Here is a 14,401-nt window from a genome sequence, read left to right as displayed (position 1 = left end):
GTGCTACCTACTTCTGTGTGGGCCACAGGCAGGAGCAGTGGCCTTAGGACCACGGATTTAGCTGCCACACCCGGGACCCAAGCTTCACTGCAGCGCAGTAGGCATATATGATAAAAATGCTCTAACGTTTGTGATGAGGCGTTGTCATCCTAAGAGGCTAGCTGATGTTCTCATCCGGAATCAGTGCCGGGGCCCTGGCATCCTGTGGCTTAAGGCGGATTCAGTCTAGGGTGATGGTCCTCAGAACCTCGGCAGATTGGATGACGCCAGGCTCTCGGGGAAGAACGACCTGCAGAGGTGTTCTCCCATGGATGCTTGTACAGGGGACCTGCTCGGACAACTCCGGAAGGGGTTTCCAGACTTCTCTTGAACACAAGGTGGTAGAGGTAGGAAAGGGAGAGAGATACATGCTGGCAGGGACAGTGGCAAAATTCCATTTCCGTCCCCACTTCCTGGCGTGAGCCTGGACAGGACCCTGCCTGTGGCCAGCTGTGGTGTCGTGGGGCTTTAATGCTGGCTCTGTCACTATCTAGCCGGGAGACTTGGGGAAAGTCACCCCAGGTCTCTGGCCTCTGCCTTCTCATCTGTAAAGTGAAGGGGGTAGATTAGGGAACCCCAGGTTTTACACACTCTGTGCTGCACAAAGGCAGCTGGGTGGGTGGACTGAAATTCTCCCCTTCAGTGATGGTGTCCTCCTGTCCCCCAGTCCCCTCCCATCTCTCAAATGACATTAGAAGTCCAGTTCAGGCCAAAGTTGCTTCACCCCCAACTCCTAAACTCCACCCTCAGTGACCATCTTCTGATGCCGCAGATACACCCGCAGTGATAGTAACAAGCATCAACTGAGTCCCTTGAACACATCGGGCACTAGGCTAGACAGACCCTTATATTCGGTAGTTCTAATTCTGAAACACCCCTCAAAGAAGATGTTGCAGTACTATTCTAATTGAGTGAAGAAGCCAGGGTTCTGGGGGTGAAATCACTTGCCTGAAGCTGGCTTTGCAGGCACCAGGGCTGAACCCAGGGCTGCCTGACTCCCAAGACTGTTCTTTCCACTTTTTGTTTTGTTTTTGAGACAGAGTCTTGCTCTGTCACCCTGGGTAGAGAGTGCAATGGCATCATCGTAGCTCACTGCAACCTCAAATTCCTGGGCTCAAGCGATCCTCTTGCCTCATCCTCCCAAGTAGCTGGGACTACGGGCATGTGCCACAATGCCCAGGTAATTTTTTCTATTTTTAGTAGAGATGGGTGTCTCGCTTTTGCTCAGAGACTGGTCTCAAACTCTTGAGCTCAAGCAATCCTCCCTCCTCGGCCTCCCAGAGTGCTAGGATCACAGGCGTGAGCCACTGTGCCTAGCCTGTTCTTTCCACTACTTATACTAGATTCCTATGAGATTGTGCCTCCCCAGGTCACCACAGGGACTGGGCTTGAGGGGCAGGATCTTATTTTCTTGAAAAGGGGGAATCTTCCTATAGTAGAACAGAGAGGGACTTAGGGACACGTGGCCTTCTCCTTTCTTTCTGCAATATTTGCATTTCACCAGGCATAACATAAGCTTCATTAATAGCTCCAAGGTGGCTAAAAGGTCCTCAGAGATCCAGAAGCAATGATGTCAGGGACAGGGGTCCAGTTTCTCGAGTCAGTCATGCAGTCAGGAATGGACATACTTGACTGGTCTCATATGGTCAAGAGATTTTCAAAAAATGTGGAAGGACAAACAACACACTGTCCTCCAAATAATATGGACCTCTCATTCCCAGACTGACCAAAGTAGGATATTTAGAAAGCAAATAAGGCTTTCATTTTGAGCAGTGGCTTTTGTTTATGTCAAATAACTCAGCACTTCCTTGCACTGCTCCTTAAGTTTAGGCTGATAAGACTACAGGCCATAGCTATGGGACACTTGTCATTGATGGAGAATGGGGACTGGGAAGCCTGGTGCAGCCACAGCCAGTGGCAAGCCTGGGCCTGTTGGCTTGCAAAGCATTCGCAGGCTCCCCTGCATCCAGCTGTCCCCTGGCCAAGGACTGTCCCTGCACTGTCACATGAAGTAATAGCACTCTTTCAGAATTTGGAATGCACATTCAATAATCAGGGTTAACATTACTGTGTTGACTCCTTAAATATTTTAAGAGGTCTCGGCAAAGTTCCCGAATGCTTTATTTTCCATCTTAACCTCCTGGACAAGCCATCTACCATAACGAAATTGGGTGAAAGTTCTAGTTCCCTTCAGGGGCTCCACTGCTCAGCAAAAATGTAACTTATGAGAAAGCTCGCTGGCGGCCCAAGCATTATAAAGTGGGTGGGCTCTTTTCCAGAAAGTCACTCTTCCCCATGTGCATTTTCCATCTCTGCAGCCTCTAGACCTTAGGTCATTTCATGTGATCTTCCATTGACAGCTCCCCCCAAAAGTGATTAGGGAAATGCAAAGCCAAAGTGAAACGAAACAGATCTATTTGCGAAGTAAGAAGGGCACCATCCAGCAAAGAGAAGAAGCAGATTAATAGCTGCCTTACAGCAAAAACAAATGAACACAAAATCTAATTTACAAACCTATTAGATTTGCTATGTAAGCTGTTCACAGCTGATCTGATTGTACCTCTGCCTCCAGAATTCCTGCAAGACAAAGGAAATGCATTATTTATAAACCCAGCTCTTCTTTGCAAAGCCTGCTTCAATTGCCAGGAGATCCCACAGCCCACCTGGAGAACTAAGGAGGGAGGATGAGATCTCACTCCGAACTCTCCAGGATGGGCAAAGTCCTGGCCCCAGCCACAGCCCAAGAATTTTTATAGGTAAGGGAACCTCTCAGATCCTCCCCTGTCCCCCAATGTGAAGATTATGTCACGTAGCACCCATTTGAGATTGGAAGTAAACCCCTTTGAGATTAGTTTCCCCTGGTGAATCCCACAGGATACAACATGACTCAGCATCTGCTCTGGCATGAGTCGGCGTCTGCTGGCTGTCTTCTCTTGCTTTCTCTCACATGTGGTCAGTTGTTCATCACCTTCTCTCCAACCTTGAGAGACACCAGAAGTTCAACAGGGGCAACGAGATTACTCGACAGTGCCTCCAACCAAATGTGATAATGATTTGATTTTTGGTGGCAGGAGAAATATTAAGTGGTGTCATTTTGCGGGGAAGCAGGGCAGCAGTTGGGTGGGTAAAGCGGTCCTTTATTCCCTCCTCTGGAGGACAGCTTTTGGAATGAAAGAATTCTAAGGCCCTTGCCAGCCCACTGTCTATTCAGTTCTGTCCAGTGCCATTCTGTCTGGCCACACAGTGTCATCCTGCGTCACTACCACGCTATGCTGAAGGAGGGAGGAACACATGTACCTCTGGTACCTCACTTTGTGCCTTGTGTGTTTTAGAAAAGTTGTATGTGAGGCTAATTATTTTTATTAATAAAAAAATACGGTGTATGCTTTGGGGAGGTACTTAGGACTTTTCTCATTTTTAAAAATGCTATGTAGGGGCCGGGTGCGGTGGCTCATGCCTGTAATCCTAGCACTCTGGGAGGCCCAGGCAGGTGGATCGCTCAAGGTCAGGAGTTCGAGCCCAGCCCGAGCAAGAGCAAGACCCCGTCTCTACTAAAAATAGAAAGAAATTATCTGGCCAACTAAAATATATATAGAAAAAATTAGCCGGGCATGGTGGCGCATGCCTGTCGTCCCAGCTACCCGGGAGGCTGAGGCAGTAGGATTGCTTAAGTCCAGGAGTTTGAGGTTGCTGTGAGCTAGGCTGATGCCACAGCACTCACTCTAGCCCGGGCAACAAAGCGAGACTGTCTCAAAAAAAAAAAAAAAAAAAAAAAAAAAATGCTATTTAACCTTTCAGTCAGAGTGTTGGTGCACTCCTAAGAAACAGTTAAAGCCACTGGAGAAGCTGTGTGTTGGGAGGAACCTTGTCAGGAAAGGAGAACTCTTTGGGGGAAGTGAATGGCTATCCCCACCCTGGTTTCAAGTCTGGCTTTTTCTATCTGCTTTCTTAGGATTAGCATACATGGACATATAACAGATATATAACAGTGCGTGTGTGTTGTCTTTTCCTGATAGACTGAAATGTCTTCTCGTCATTCTTTGGCAACAGGCAACATTCTCCCATTTCACAGCCCGATGTCTGGACACCAGGAAGGGTGTTATAACTTATCCATGTCTCAACTCAGTCTCCCTTTAGGTCCCAAATTTCACTACAAGCCTAGTTATTAATTACATAGAGCATCATTGGTTCTTCTTATTTTAATATAATGCCTAATTTTTTTGTCTCTCTCCATTTCCCCTTGGGGTAGCAGAGTTCTAGTACTGCTAATTGGGATCTGGGAAAGTCCACCAGCGCTGGCCCTATAACCGTCGTCCACTTGAGTCAGGCCTCGAGGGCGTCACTGGGTGTGCTACAGCCCACTGTCATTGTCCTCCCGCCCTGACCCCAGCCCTCAAAATCAGCCCCGCTTGTGGGGGAGGGAAGACATGCTGGGCTGTATACTAAGCACAGTACTTAAAGTTGCAGTAATAGCTCGAGACTAATGAAAGGTTAATGGCATCAAAGAGATTGTCCAGACATATAAGAATTAATATGATTTCAAAAATCATTATCAAAGAAATTCAGTAAATGGTTTGGAGTAGTTGGTTAACAACCTGTGGGTGAGTTGGGAGAAAAACGTTGAGTGTTACCCTACTTTAGGCAGCAAAATAAATTTCAAATGGATTTAACCAGTGTTTCCCAAAGTTCAGTAGCCCTCATATTTCTATCACCAGTTTGCCACACTTATCACCCCCACACTCTATCATCCATTTACATTTTAAAATGGACTCATCTTTAAAAACTTATCGTAAGCAATACCATCTGTGAAATACAGGCTCGATATCATGATTACATACTCATTTACAAAAACCCCACACAACCATTAATGCAAAAATATTCATCAATGGAGTTGCTAAAATCATCTTCCATTACCACGAGGAGTGACAGGAGCACTTGTGCCCCCCTCTGGGAAGGACCGAATTAAGCAGCTAAATATTTAAAGAAGGCGCATTATAAGAAACCGGGAAGAAGATGGGGGAGAGAGTGCTTATCAAATCTTAGATGAAGGCTGGGGAGTGTATGGGAAGGACCTTTTAAATTCAAAAGGATAAGAAGAAACCTTAAGAGAAAATGTAGACAGATTTGACTTCATAAAAACCCCACACTCTGCTGATAACAAAGAGCAAACCTCAAGGGACCCAGGTTCTTTCATGAAATCTGAGAAGGCTCTGGATGAGGACAGCAATACATCTCGTTTAATTTCTTTCTCATTCAACAAAAATTTATTGAGTAATGTTATATTTTGGGCTTTGGCTAAAGCTAAACATATATAGTCCCCACCCTCGTGGAATACAGCTTAGGAGGCAGTAGAAGCATTAATCTTTTCATTTTTGCTGAGTCCCCAGTGCCCCACCAGCTTTATTAAGGTATAATTAACAAATGGAAATTGTGTATGTTTATGATGTACAACCTCATGTTTTGATATATATTAATATACACACACATATTGTGAAATGATGAAATCAAGCTGTTTAATATATTCATCACCTCACATACTTACCATTTTTTTGTGGTGAGAACATATAAGGTATACACTTAGCAATTTTCAAGCATACAATACGGTATTACTACATACAGTCCACCACGCTGTACAACACACCTCCACAACTTACTCATTCCGTCCGGAACTTTGTGCTCCTCGCCTAACCTCTTCCCTCTCCAACCCCAGACCCCGATAGCCAGACTCGGAGGAGACCCAAAGCCATACAACAGCGGGCTCCCAGGCTTTCTCCTTTCCTGCATCTCGGGATACTACAAATCCATGCGCTTTTCATACCAACCCTCCCGCTAACTCCGGGATTCCCAGCCTTGGCGCTGTTGTTGTTTTGGTTGGCAGATTTCTTTGCTGGCAGGGTCAGGAGTGGGGCAGATACTGTGTGCTGTAGGATGACAGGCAGCATCTCTGACTTATACTCACTGGGTACCAGCCCTCCTCCGGCACCCCCTCAGCTGTGACAACCAAAAGTGGTTCCAGACATCGCCAAATGTTCCCTGGGGCAAGGGGGCAAAGTTGCCTGCAGCCCAGAACCTCTGCTCAAACTCTCGCTTTCTGCCTCGTGCCCTCCAGAGGATGGATCCCCCGCCCCCGCCAGCCAGCCAGCTGTCCCCAGTGCCTTTCCATGCTGTCCCCCCGGCCTGACATCTGGGTCTCCCCTGTAAACCATCCCGATTTTCAGTTCTCAGCCGCCTTCTCCTTCTTTTCCCAGAGCACTCAATTCTGTTACAGCATTTGTCACCTTTTTCTCATATTTAATTACTTCACAGAATCACAGCTGGGAGGCTTTAGGAAATCTTGTCATTTACACAACCTGAACTCCTCCTCTTAGAGTTGAAGAGCCCGGGGCCTGGCGTTTGTGTCCCAGGTTCAGCTTCCTCGGCTGCTCCCCACACTGGAGTGTAAGCCCTTGAGGGTGTGCATTAGCCATGCCTTTTATTTTCTGCGTTCTGATGCTTTGACATCTGGGGCTTTGCTGACCCTGGAGGGACTGCCCCTCCTGGGGTTAGCCAGTTCCCAGAGACAGCAAACAACTGTCCTGGGAATGTGCTGTCACATGCAAACCACCCAATCCAGAGCCCACACCCCACCACCTCCTCTACTGGGCTGCCACACCCAGGGCCAACAGTTGCTGGCACTAATTACCCCGCGCCAGGAACCAGGCAACTAGGGACAGCTCCTGCACCCCGGAGCCTGCCGGAATTATTCCAACTAGCAAATTCTAAGCCCGCTCACCTGCCTTGCCTGCTCCTTCCCCTGCAAACCACAAGAAAGGCTCTGCCACAGTTTCCCCCTCCCTCCTGCCTCCTGACCGACCCCAGCACTTTCTCGTGTGGTCCCCACCACGCAAGTGTAACAAACTGTCTTTTCAGTGGCTGTCGTCTCCTGATCTGTTGGCCTTAACAGACCAGCCTATCTTAAAACAGGGCTGAACCTTGTCTTGTTCACTTTCTCAGCCTTGCATAGTGCCTTGCCCACCTGGGGCTCAGTGAATCGAATTGAACTTTGCTCATAAGTGGGACTTTTCTTCTAAGTCTTCCCTGCAGCTTATGTGCGGTGTTCCTGCCTACATTTACGCCTGTACCACATGCCACTCCGCCTGTCTGTTGTCCACAGGAGGAGCAGACCATCATTCAGAGAAACTCAGGCTGCAGATGTTTGGCTCTAGAATAAATCATGTGAATTGACAAGGGATTTTTTTTTTTTTCCCAATTAGGTTTTGCCTCAAATGTCATTAAAATAAGCTTACATCCCTTGTGATGGGGGATGTGGATACCTGCTTGGTTGAGTGATTAAGGAAGATGATCAGGTGAGAAACATTTGCTAAAGAATTCACGGAAGAGCCGAAATTACATAAATGTCGATGGTTAGAACACCCAAATGAGAAAATACGTGGGAATGCACTTTGCACACTGTGAAGAGCTCTACAAAGCAAAGTATAACATTAGTAGTAACAGCTGTCCATTTGACCCTGCTGCAGTATTCTCAGCCAGCGTGAAAATAGAGGTCGATGACTTTAAAAGTCTACCTTTTAGAATGTCAGTTTTTTTCCCACCACGGACACGATATTCTGTCCTAGTAGAGTGTATACGGTAAACTGAGACAATAAGTAAAGACAGTATGTTAATGAAACAAAATCAGGCCATACATGGTGGCTCGCACGTGTAATCCTTTTGGGGGATTGAGGCAGGAGGATCACTTGAGGCCGGGAGTTTGAGGCCAGTCTGGGCAACATAGTGAGCCCCTGTCTCAAATTAGCCAGGTGTGGTGGCAGGCACCTGTGTCCCAGCTACTCAGGAGGCTGAGGTGGGAAGAATCCTATGACACTAGGAGTTCGAGCTTACAGTGAGCTGTGATCTTGCCACTGCACTCCAGTGTGGGTGACAGCCCTGTCTCTAAAAAAAAATAAAAACATTAAAAAGCCCACACTATGCACAGTTGAATCTACTTTAGTGAAAAGAAAGGAGCAAACTTGAAAACTGCATTTCTGTTTAGCCTCGTCATCCAAGCCCAATTGTTTATTTGTATTTTGTTTTTTAATTATTTCTAACTGGCAATTTGTAATTGTACCTATCATGGGGTGCAGTGTGATGTTTTGATATATATGCCAAGCCCAGTTGCTTATAGGTAAGGCAAAGGCCAGTGTGTTGTGATCTCCCGGCTGTGTTACAACTTCCCACATTCGCAGTCTCTCACGGAGAGGCAGGATCAGAATGAACTTCCAGGAGCTGTCAACTTTAATTAAGGGTCTGCACCCAACTTAAACAGTTGATTAGTTTTGAGAATAGAAGATTAAACTAAAGCACAATGAATGAATTTGCAGATGGTTCTTCCTTTACATTTTTGGGAGGATACTGGATGCTTTTTTTCAATGTGCACCTTACAACCACTGGGGTTTCGGGCTGCTGACACCCCAGGGACACACTGTAAGTATATGGCTCCGTGGACACATGGTTGGGAGAAAAGTGAGGAAAAGGATGATTTTGGGTCACTCACATGAAGAGAGCTAGGGCTTCCAACAGTGTGGTCAGGGTTTTTTGTTTTAAGAGGTTATTTTCCCCTCAATTTTTTTTTTTTTTATTCTGGTAAAATACACATAACATGAAATTTACCAACTACTATGCTTGGGTGTATCCCCTCCCTCAAAATTCACGTACGTATTGGCAACAATCCTCAATGCAACAGTGTTGGCAGGTGGGATCTAATGAGAGGAGTTTAGGTCTAAGGGCTCTGCCCTCAAGAATGGATTAGTGGATTAATGGATTAACTATTAAAAGGACTTTCGGGAGTGGGCTCATTGCCATATGAGGACACAGTATTCCTCCCCTCTGGAGGACACAGTGTTGAAGGTTCCATCTTGGGAACAAGGAGACTAGGCGCTACCCTGCCAGCACCTTGATCTTGAACTTCTCAGCCTCCAGAACTGTGAGAAATAAATTTGTTCTTTATAAATTACCCAGCCTGTGGTATTCTGTTACAGCAGCATAAAATGAACTAAGACACCATCTCAACCATTTTAAAGTGCATAGTTCAATAGTGTTAAATACATTCACAATGTTGTACAGCCATCATCACCATCCATCTCTCTCTTTTCCATCACCCGAACAGAAACTCTGTACCCATTATGAAAAAAAACGCCCTCCTTCACATCTTCCTCTTGTAACTGCTATTCCACTTCTATCGTTATGAATTTGCCTATTCCAGATATTTTACATAAGTAGAATCATACAATATTTGTCTGTTGGCATCTGGCTTCTTTCACTTGGTAGAATGTTTTCAAGGCTCATCCACGTTTTAGCACGTATCGCAAGCCTGGCATCTGACGCGGCAGTGCTAAGGAGGCAGAACATCGCAGAGAAGGGGCAACAACAGGCCCCTCCAAAGTGTCAGAGTCTGGAGCCCTGAGCACCTGTGCTTAGAACAGCAGCAGAGGGTCCATCAGCTGACCTGCTTGAGTGGCTCAGGTGCTCACCTGCCCAGAGCTCACTTGGCTAGGAGCTTTCGGAATCTGTTACCACCAAGTTAAGCTTTGCTGCCCATGTTCTCCTTCTGAGGAGGAGGAGCCCCAGCCTTGGTCCATCCAGTGCAGATCCTCACCACGAGGTTGGCAATGAAAGTATTTTCAGAAGCTATATTGCCCCAGCACAGTGGGAAACATGGCGCCCTACCCTTTGGCCTGGGCCAGTTTGCCCTTCTGATGAGGCTCCATCATGGGGTCTCTCTTATTCACTTTGAGTGGGAGGCAGTTGCATGAGTCCTCATCTGTAGTCTTGGCAATTCATTTCAGGTTGGGCACAGTGAGGTGATCTCCTACCTCTGGGATATGACCTACATGAGCAGAGAGCTTCTTCAAAGCTTCCCAGTCATCCTGGTCTAAGGCACCTTCAGTAGACAAGTCCCTGAAGGACTTGTACCTGCCCACCAGCTGGTCAGGAGTGATGTAGCTGTTGAGGTCATCAGGAGACCTGAGTTCAAGGCCATACTTCCCACACTGTTAAGAACTAGAGGCTATGGTGTACATGCTGTCCACTACTTTGTAAGTGTAGCCAGACTTTCTAATCGGATTTCATAGAAACTCCAAGGTTCTGTATTCTTTAGGAGTCAGCAAATTTTTCTTTGAAAGGGCCAGACATCAAATATTTCAGGCTTTATGGGCCAAGAAAAAAAACTGAAGATAGTATGCAGGTACTTAGGTAGTAAGAGACAACAAATTTCCATGGACAAAATAAAAAATGTGGTAATGAGAACAATTTTTTTGTACTCAAAAAATTTCATTAGGCCTACTATGAGAAGAATGCAATTCTTTGGGGGGCATACAATTTTGGTTAATTGGAGTTCAAAGTTAGTGTTCCCGTCATCATGCTGGAAAGGCAGCCTCGTTCTTGTACAAAGCCTTCCTTGCTTCTCTGACACACTGTTACCTTCCCTCTCGAGAAGGCACCAGAATGCATTATCTGAATCTTCCTTTGGGAACGTATGCTCTGCCCTTATAGGGCAGGGGAACTTTCATATGGGGAAGCAGGTTGAGAGAACAAGTGCTGAACCAAGACTCCCTGGGTCTGAATTCTAGCTGAACCAATTGTTAGCCGTATGATCTTTGACTATGACTTAGCCTATCTAGAGCTTCCATTTGTTTCCTCATCTACAGAATGAGTAACAGTATCTACTTCACAGGGTTGTTCTAAAGGTTACCTGAGCTAATGAATGCAAAGATTTTGAAAGGCATATTGTAAATCACTCAATATGAAGGTTATTCTTTGTGTGTGTGTGGTGTGTTTTTTTTTTTTTTGTTTGTTTGTTTTTTTTACATTCTTGGCGTGAGGGCCATGTGTAACAGGAGCTGGCTGAATTTGTCCTGTGAGCCCTACTTTGCTGATCCCTGCTCTAAGATGTGAGGCGCAAAACGCCCCTCATCCTCCACCTAGAAGGCCTCTGGGCTGTATTTCTCTCCGATGACATCCTTGTAGTTGAGCAGGGCTTTCCTGAAGTCACAGCTCCAACAGGGAGGACCATGAATGCCTGCGCTGCCCGCTCGGGATCAGTGTGAGAACTGCCATGGGTCACGCTGACAGCTGGACGTGGCCAGTGACTGTTGGGTTGCCAGATGGGACCCAGTGTGACAGTACAGGGGTCCCCCTTGCAGCAGCTTCAGCTTTGCAGGCAGCAAGCGGAACTTCTGGCTGTTTGCACAAAATTTAGACTTATTCTCGGTTAGATTTCAATGCATACCCACTGCCAGCCTGGTGCTCTCCTCTGGTTCCACACTCGCAGTGTCTGGCTCATCAGGCTTTACTGATGTGCTCAACAGCCCTGCAGCCACTTCTTCCGTATTGCAAGTCTTAGTCTTGTACAGAAGCTCTCGAACCTCATGGATACTGAGACACCACTGGGCACAGCAGCTCTGAAGACCCATGTAGGTTTCAACCTTGACAGTGGTGTTTCCACGGCAGATGGGCTTCCTGGCCCTGGGCCTCCAAGGGCGCTGCCAGGGCCAACAGGGGCATTAACGCAGCGAGCACATGGGCGTCTCTCTTTTCGTGCCCCTGAGTGCTCCTCATCCACTGCTCGGCTCTTTTCCTGCCATCCCTTCTGCTTTCACTTAAATATTAGCATGATTTGATTTATCCATTTGCTTTGATTTCAGCAAACTTTTGCTTGTTAATCAGCTTTCATCAGTGTACAAAAAGGTACCAGCTCACTCTTGGCTCTCTCTTTTGCTCAACTTCAGAAAACATCCCTGAGGACTTGGGGCTTTGATTGTGTTCCAGCCAATTTCCCTAGTCTTTACATGAAAGTTCTTAGAGGCATCTGCACATCAAAATGCAAGTAAACAAGTCACTCAGATGCCAAGCGTTTCCCGCCATGCCAATTCCTGATCCTTCCTCTTTCTCACCACGAAACTGCGGGTCACCTCTAACCGGGGTGATATAATTTATCATCCAAATCAGAACACTTTCGGAGTGCACAGAGGCACTGACCAGAGAGGATTCATGGACTTGGGACTACCAGCTCATGCGGGATTTGTCCTCTAACCTACACCCATCTGGTAAAGGAGACAGACTTCAGAATACACACTTCTAAGACAATGCTGCCTTCCGAAATCCCTACCACTCAAAACCCCAGAAACGGAAGCAGTTAAAACCCAAGGGTGATACGTGTTTGCGCTGCTGGTTGAGCTGGACCTGGTGAAAAGCTCTGGACAGAGAGGACATCTTGCATACAGTGTTCGTGGCCACGGAGCTTTTCTGAGTCACTCGTCCCATTCTGCAGCCCCTGCAGTACGATGAGCCTGGGCCTCTCGGAACAGGTGCTCCCCCCACTCCGCTGCCTGGGCCTCCACGCACTTGGCTTCAGCACTGCCCCCCAGGCCGCACCAGGCCGGGGTCCAGGGTCCTGCTCATCTCCGTATGGCCACGGGGGGCGTATTTCCTGCACAGCCAGTGTGCTCTGGAGAGGACTGCTGAACGAATGGGTCAGAAGGGCTGAAGGTGCCCGTCCTCGGTAGAGAAGAGGATGCGGCCTCCCGGACGCATGGCTTGGGGAGGAAGGGGAAACCCAGCCCCACTCCCACTGCCACTCCCAGCGCCCCCCTACCCACACCCGCCAGGCAGGCTCTGGGCCCAGGGCCTCCGTGCTGGCTCTTCCCTTTCCCTGCAACACTTGTCTCACTTCCCCTCCTTCAAATCTTTGCACAAATGTCACCTTCATAGTGAGGCCTTTCCTGACTGTCTCCTCTCGCCTCCCCACCCTGCCCCACTGTGTCCCTCCCCAGCCCCCACCTCTGGACTGTCATCTCCTGCCATCTTTTTATCCCCGTACTCATCTAGTAAATGCCCGTGTGACTCTGCCGCTAGGATGTAAGCTCCATGGTGGAAGTGTGTGTCTGTCTTGCTGGCTGCTGCACCCCCCGTGCTGGGCAAGGTGCCCGGACAGCACGGGGGGTCAAAAAAATACTTGCAAATAGAAAGACTCGGGCTTTCCTCTTGTGGCAAGAGAAGAGCCAGCTGTCCTCTTATCCAAGCCTCCTGCCTCCACCTGTGTTCCGAGTTGCGTCCCTCCTGGCCTTCGAGACTCTCCTATCCACCATGTCTTCTCTCTGCCACATCTGCAACAGCTTCCTTTGGCTGTGTGATAATTCTGGTATTTTTCTCAGACCTGGTGCATGCTGGGCTCCGTTCCACAAATTATATATTAGTTTCCTTAAGCCTCACAGCAGCCCTGCGAAGCAGGAATGATTACCCCTTTCTAAGTAAGAAGAAACAGAGGTACAGAGAAGGTGAGAAACCTGCCTGGGCCACATAACTCTACCCAGGTGGGACAGCAAGATTTGAACCCAGCAGGCTGGCTACACAGCCCAGCTCCCAACTACTAGGCCACACTGCTGGCTCCCCCCAGTAGCACTGAAATATAGGTTTGCTGTTCTTGCCCTAAATACACAACCCTACCTTTATTCCATAGTCCCCTCAGCTGTTTCTCTCTCGCCAGCACTCTGCAAACTTTTTCTCATTTGTCTACACTGGTGGTCTCTCCTTCTTCACGCCATCCCGTGCTCCTTCCACTCCAATCTGGTTTGTGTCCCCATCACTCTATCAAAAGCACTCTTGTGTCACCTTGCAATGGCATTTCTCAGTCCCCCTTTTACTCGGACTCCATCAGTGTTTGACAACGGCAGACACTTCCTCCTTCCTGGGTAGGTGAATCCGGGGCTGCCTGGGTCTGGTCCCAGCTTCTGCCTGGCTTGCGGGTGGCCCCGGACAGACCTCCTCCCTGGGAGCGGGAGGCAAGTGTCCCTGTGGGTGCCCTCTGCAGGAAACCTGCTGCTGGGAGGACACATGACAAATGGCCCCGAGTGATGGGCTGGGTTAGAGTCCTCAGGGCATCTTTACGATTCCTTCTGGCTCAGGAAATCCATTATTTTAAATCATCTCCTTGCAACACTTCCATTTACAGTGACATAAAATCCTTCCTTGATCTTACTGTTCCCCTGGCAGAGGTGCCCCAATTAAAACTCTCGATATTTCTCTATATTCACACCCAATAGGATTTCGTTCAGCATTACTGTCTACAGTTTTTCTTATAAAATGATAGTTTTATAAAATTTCCACACAAAAGCATTGTTGAATACATATATATATTTCAAACTAAACAGCTTCTCTCTTCCCACCAGAGTTCACTCTACCTAGGAGCGATGCCTCCACCATCCCAGGTGACGATTCTTGTCCCAGCCAGGCAGGTTAACAACACACTTCCCTAGAAGGAGATGCAGATTCCCAGACACCAATTAAAAATATTAACAACTTTATTCTCTCGAGCCCCCACCCTGCG

The 14,401-nt window shown here is 47.6% G+C and overlaps 1 protein-coding gene across 2 annotated transcripts in view; it reads right to left on the bottom strand.

The window, feature by feature from the left end:
* The window catches only part of ST8SIA2 (ST8 alpha-N-acetyl-neuraminide alpha-2,8-sialyltransferase 2), a 63,594-nt gene that overhangs the window by 27,740 nt on the left and 21,453 nt on the right, over window positions 1–14,401 (bottom strand). Inside the window, exon 2 of one of the 2 annotated variants that reach the window (XM_069465765.1) lies at window positions 2,554–2,616. The exons of the other annotated variant lie outside the window; for it this stretch is intronic. Coding sequence (XP_069321866.1) covers window positions 2,554–2,616 — 63 coding nt within the window. The remainder of the gene's footprint in view (window positions 1–2,553; window positions 2,617–14,401) is intronic. 2 annotated transcript variants of the gene reach the window in all.

Source organism: Eulemur rufifrons, chromosome 3 (genome assembly GCF_041146395.1).
Source record: "Eulemur rufifrons isolate Redbay chromosome 3, OSU_ERuf_1, whole genome shotgun sequence".
In the NCBI taxonomy this organism is placed as follows: domain Eukaryota; kingdom Metazoa; phylum Chordata; class Mammalia; order Primates; family Lemuridae; genus Eulemur; species Eulemur rufifrons.
This window is presented reverse-complemented; position numbering and strand designations above follow the sequence as displayed.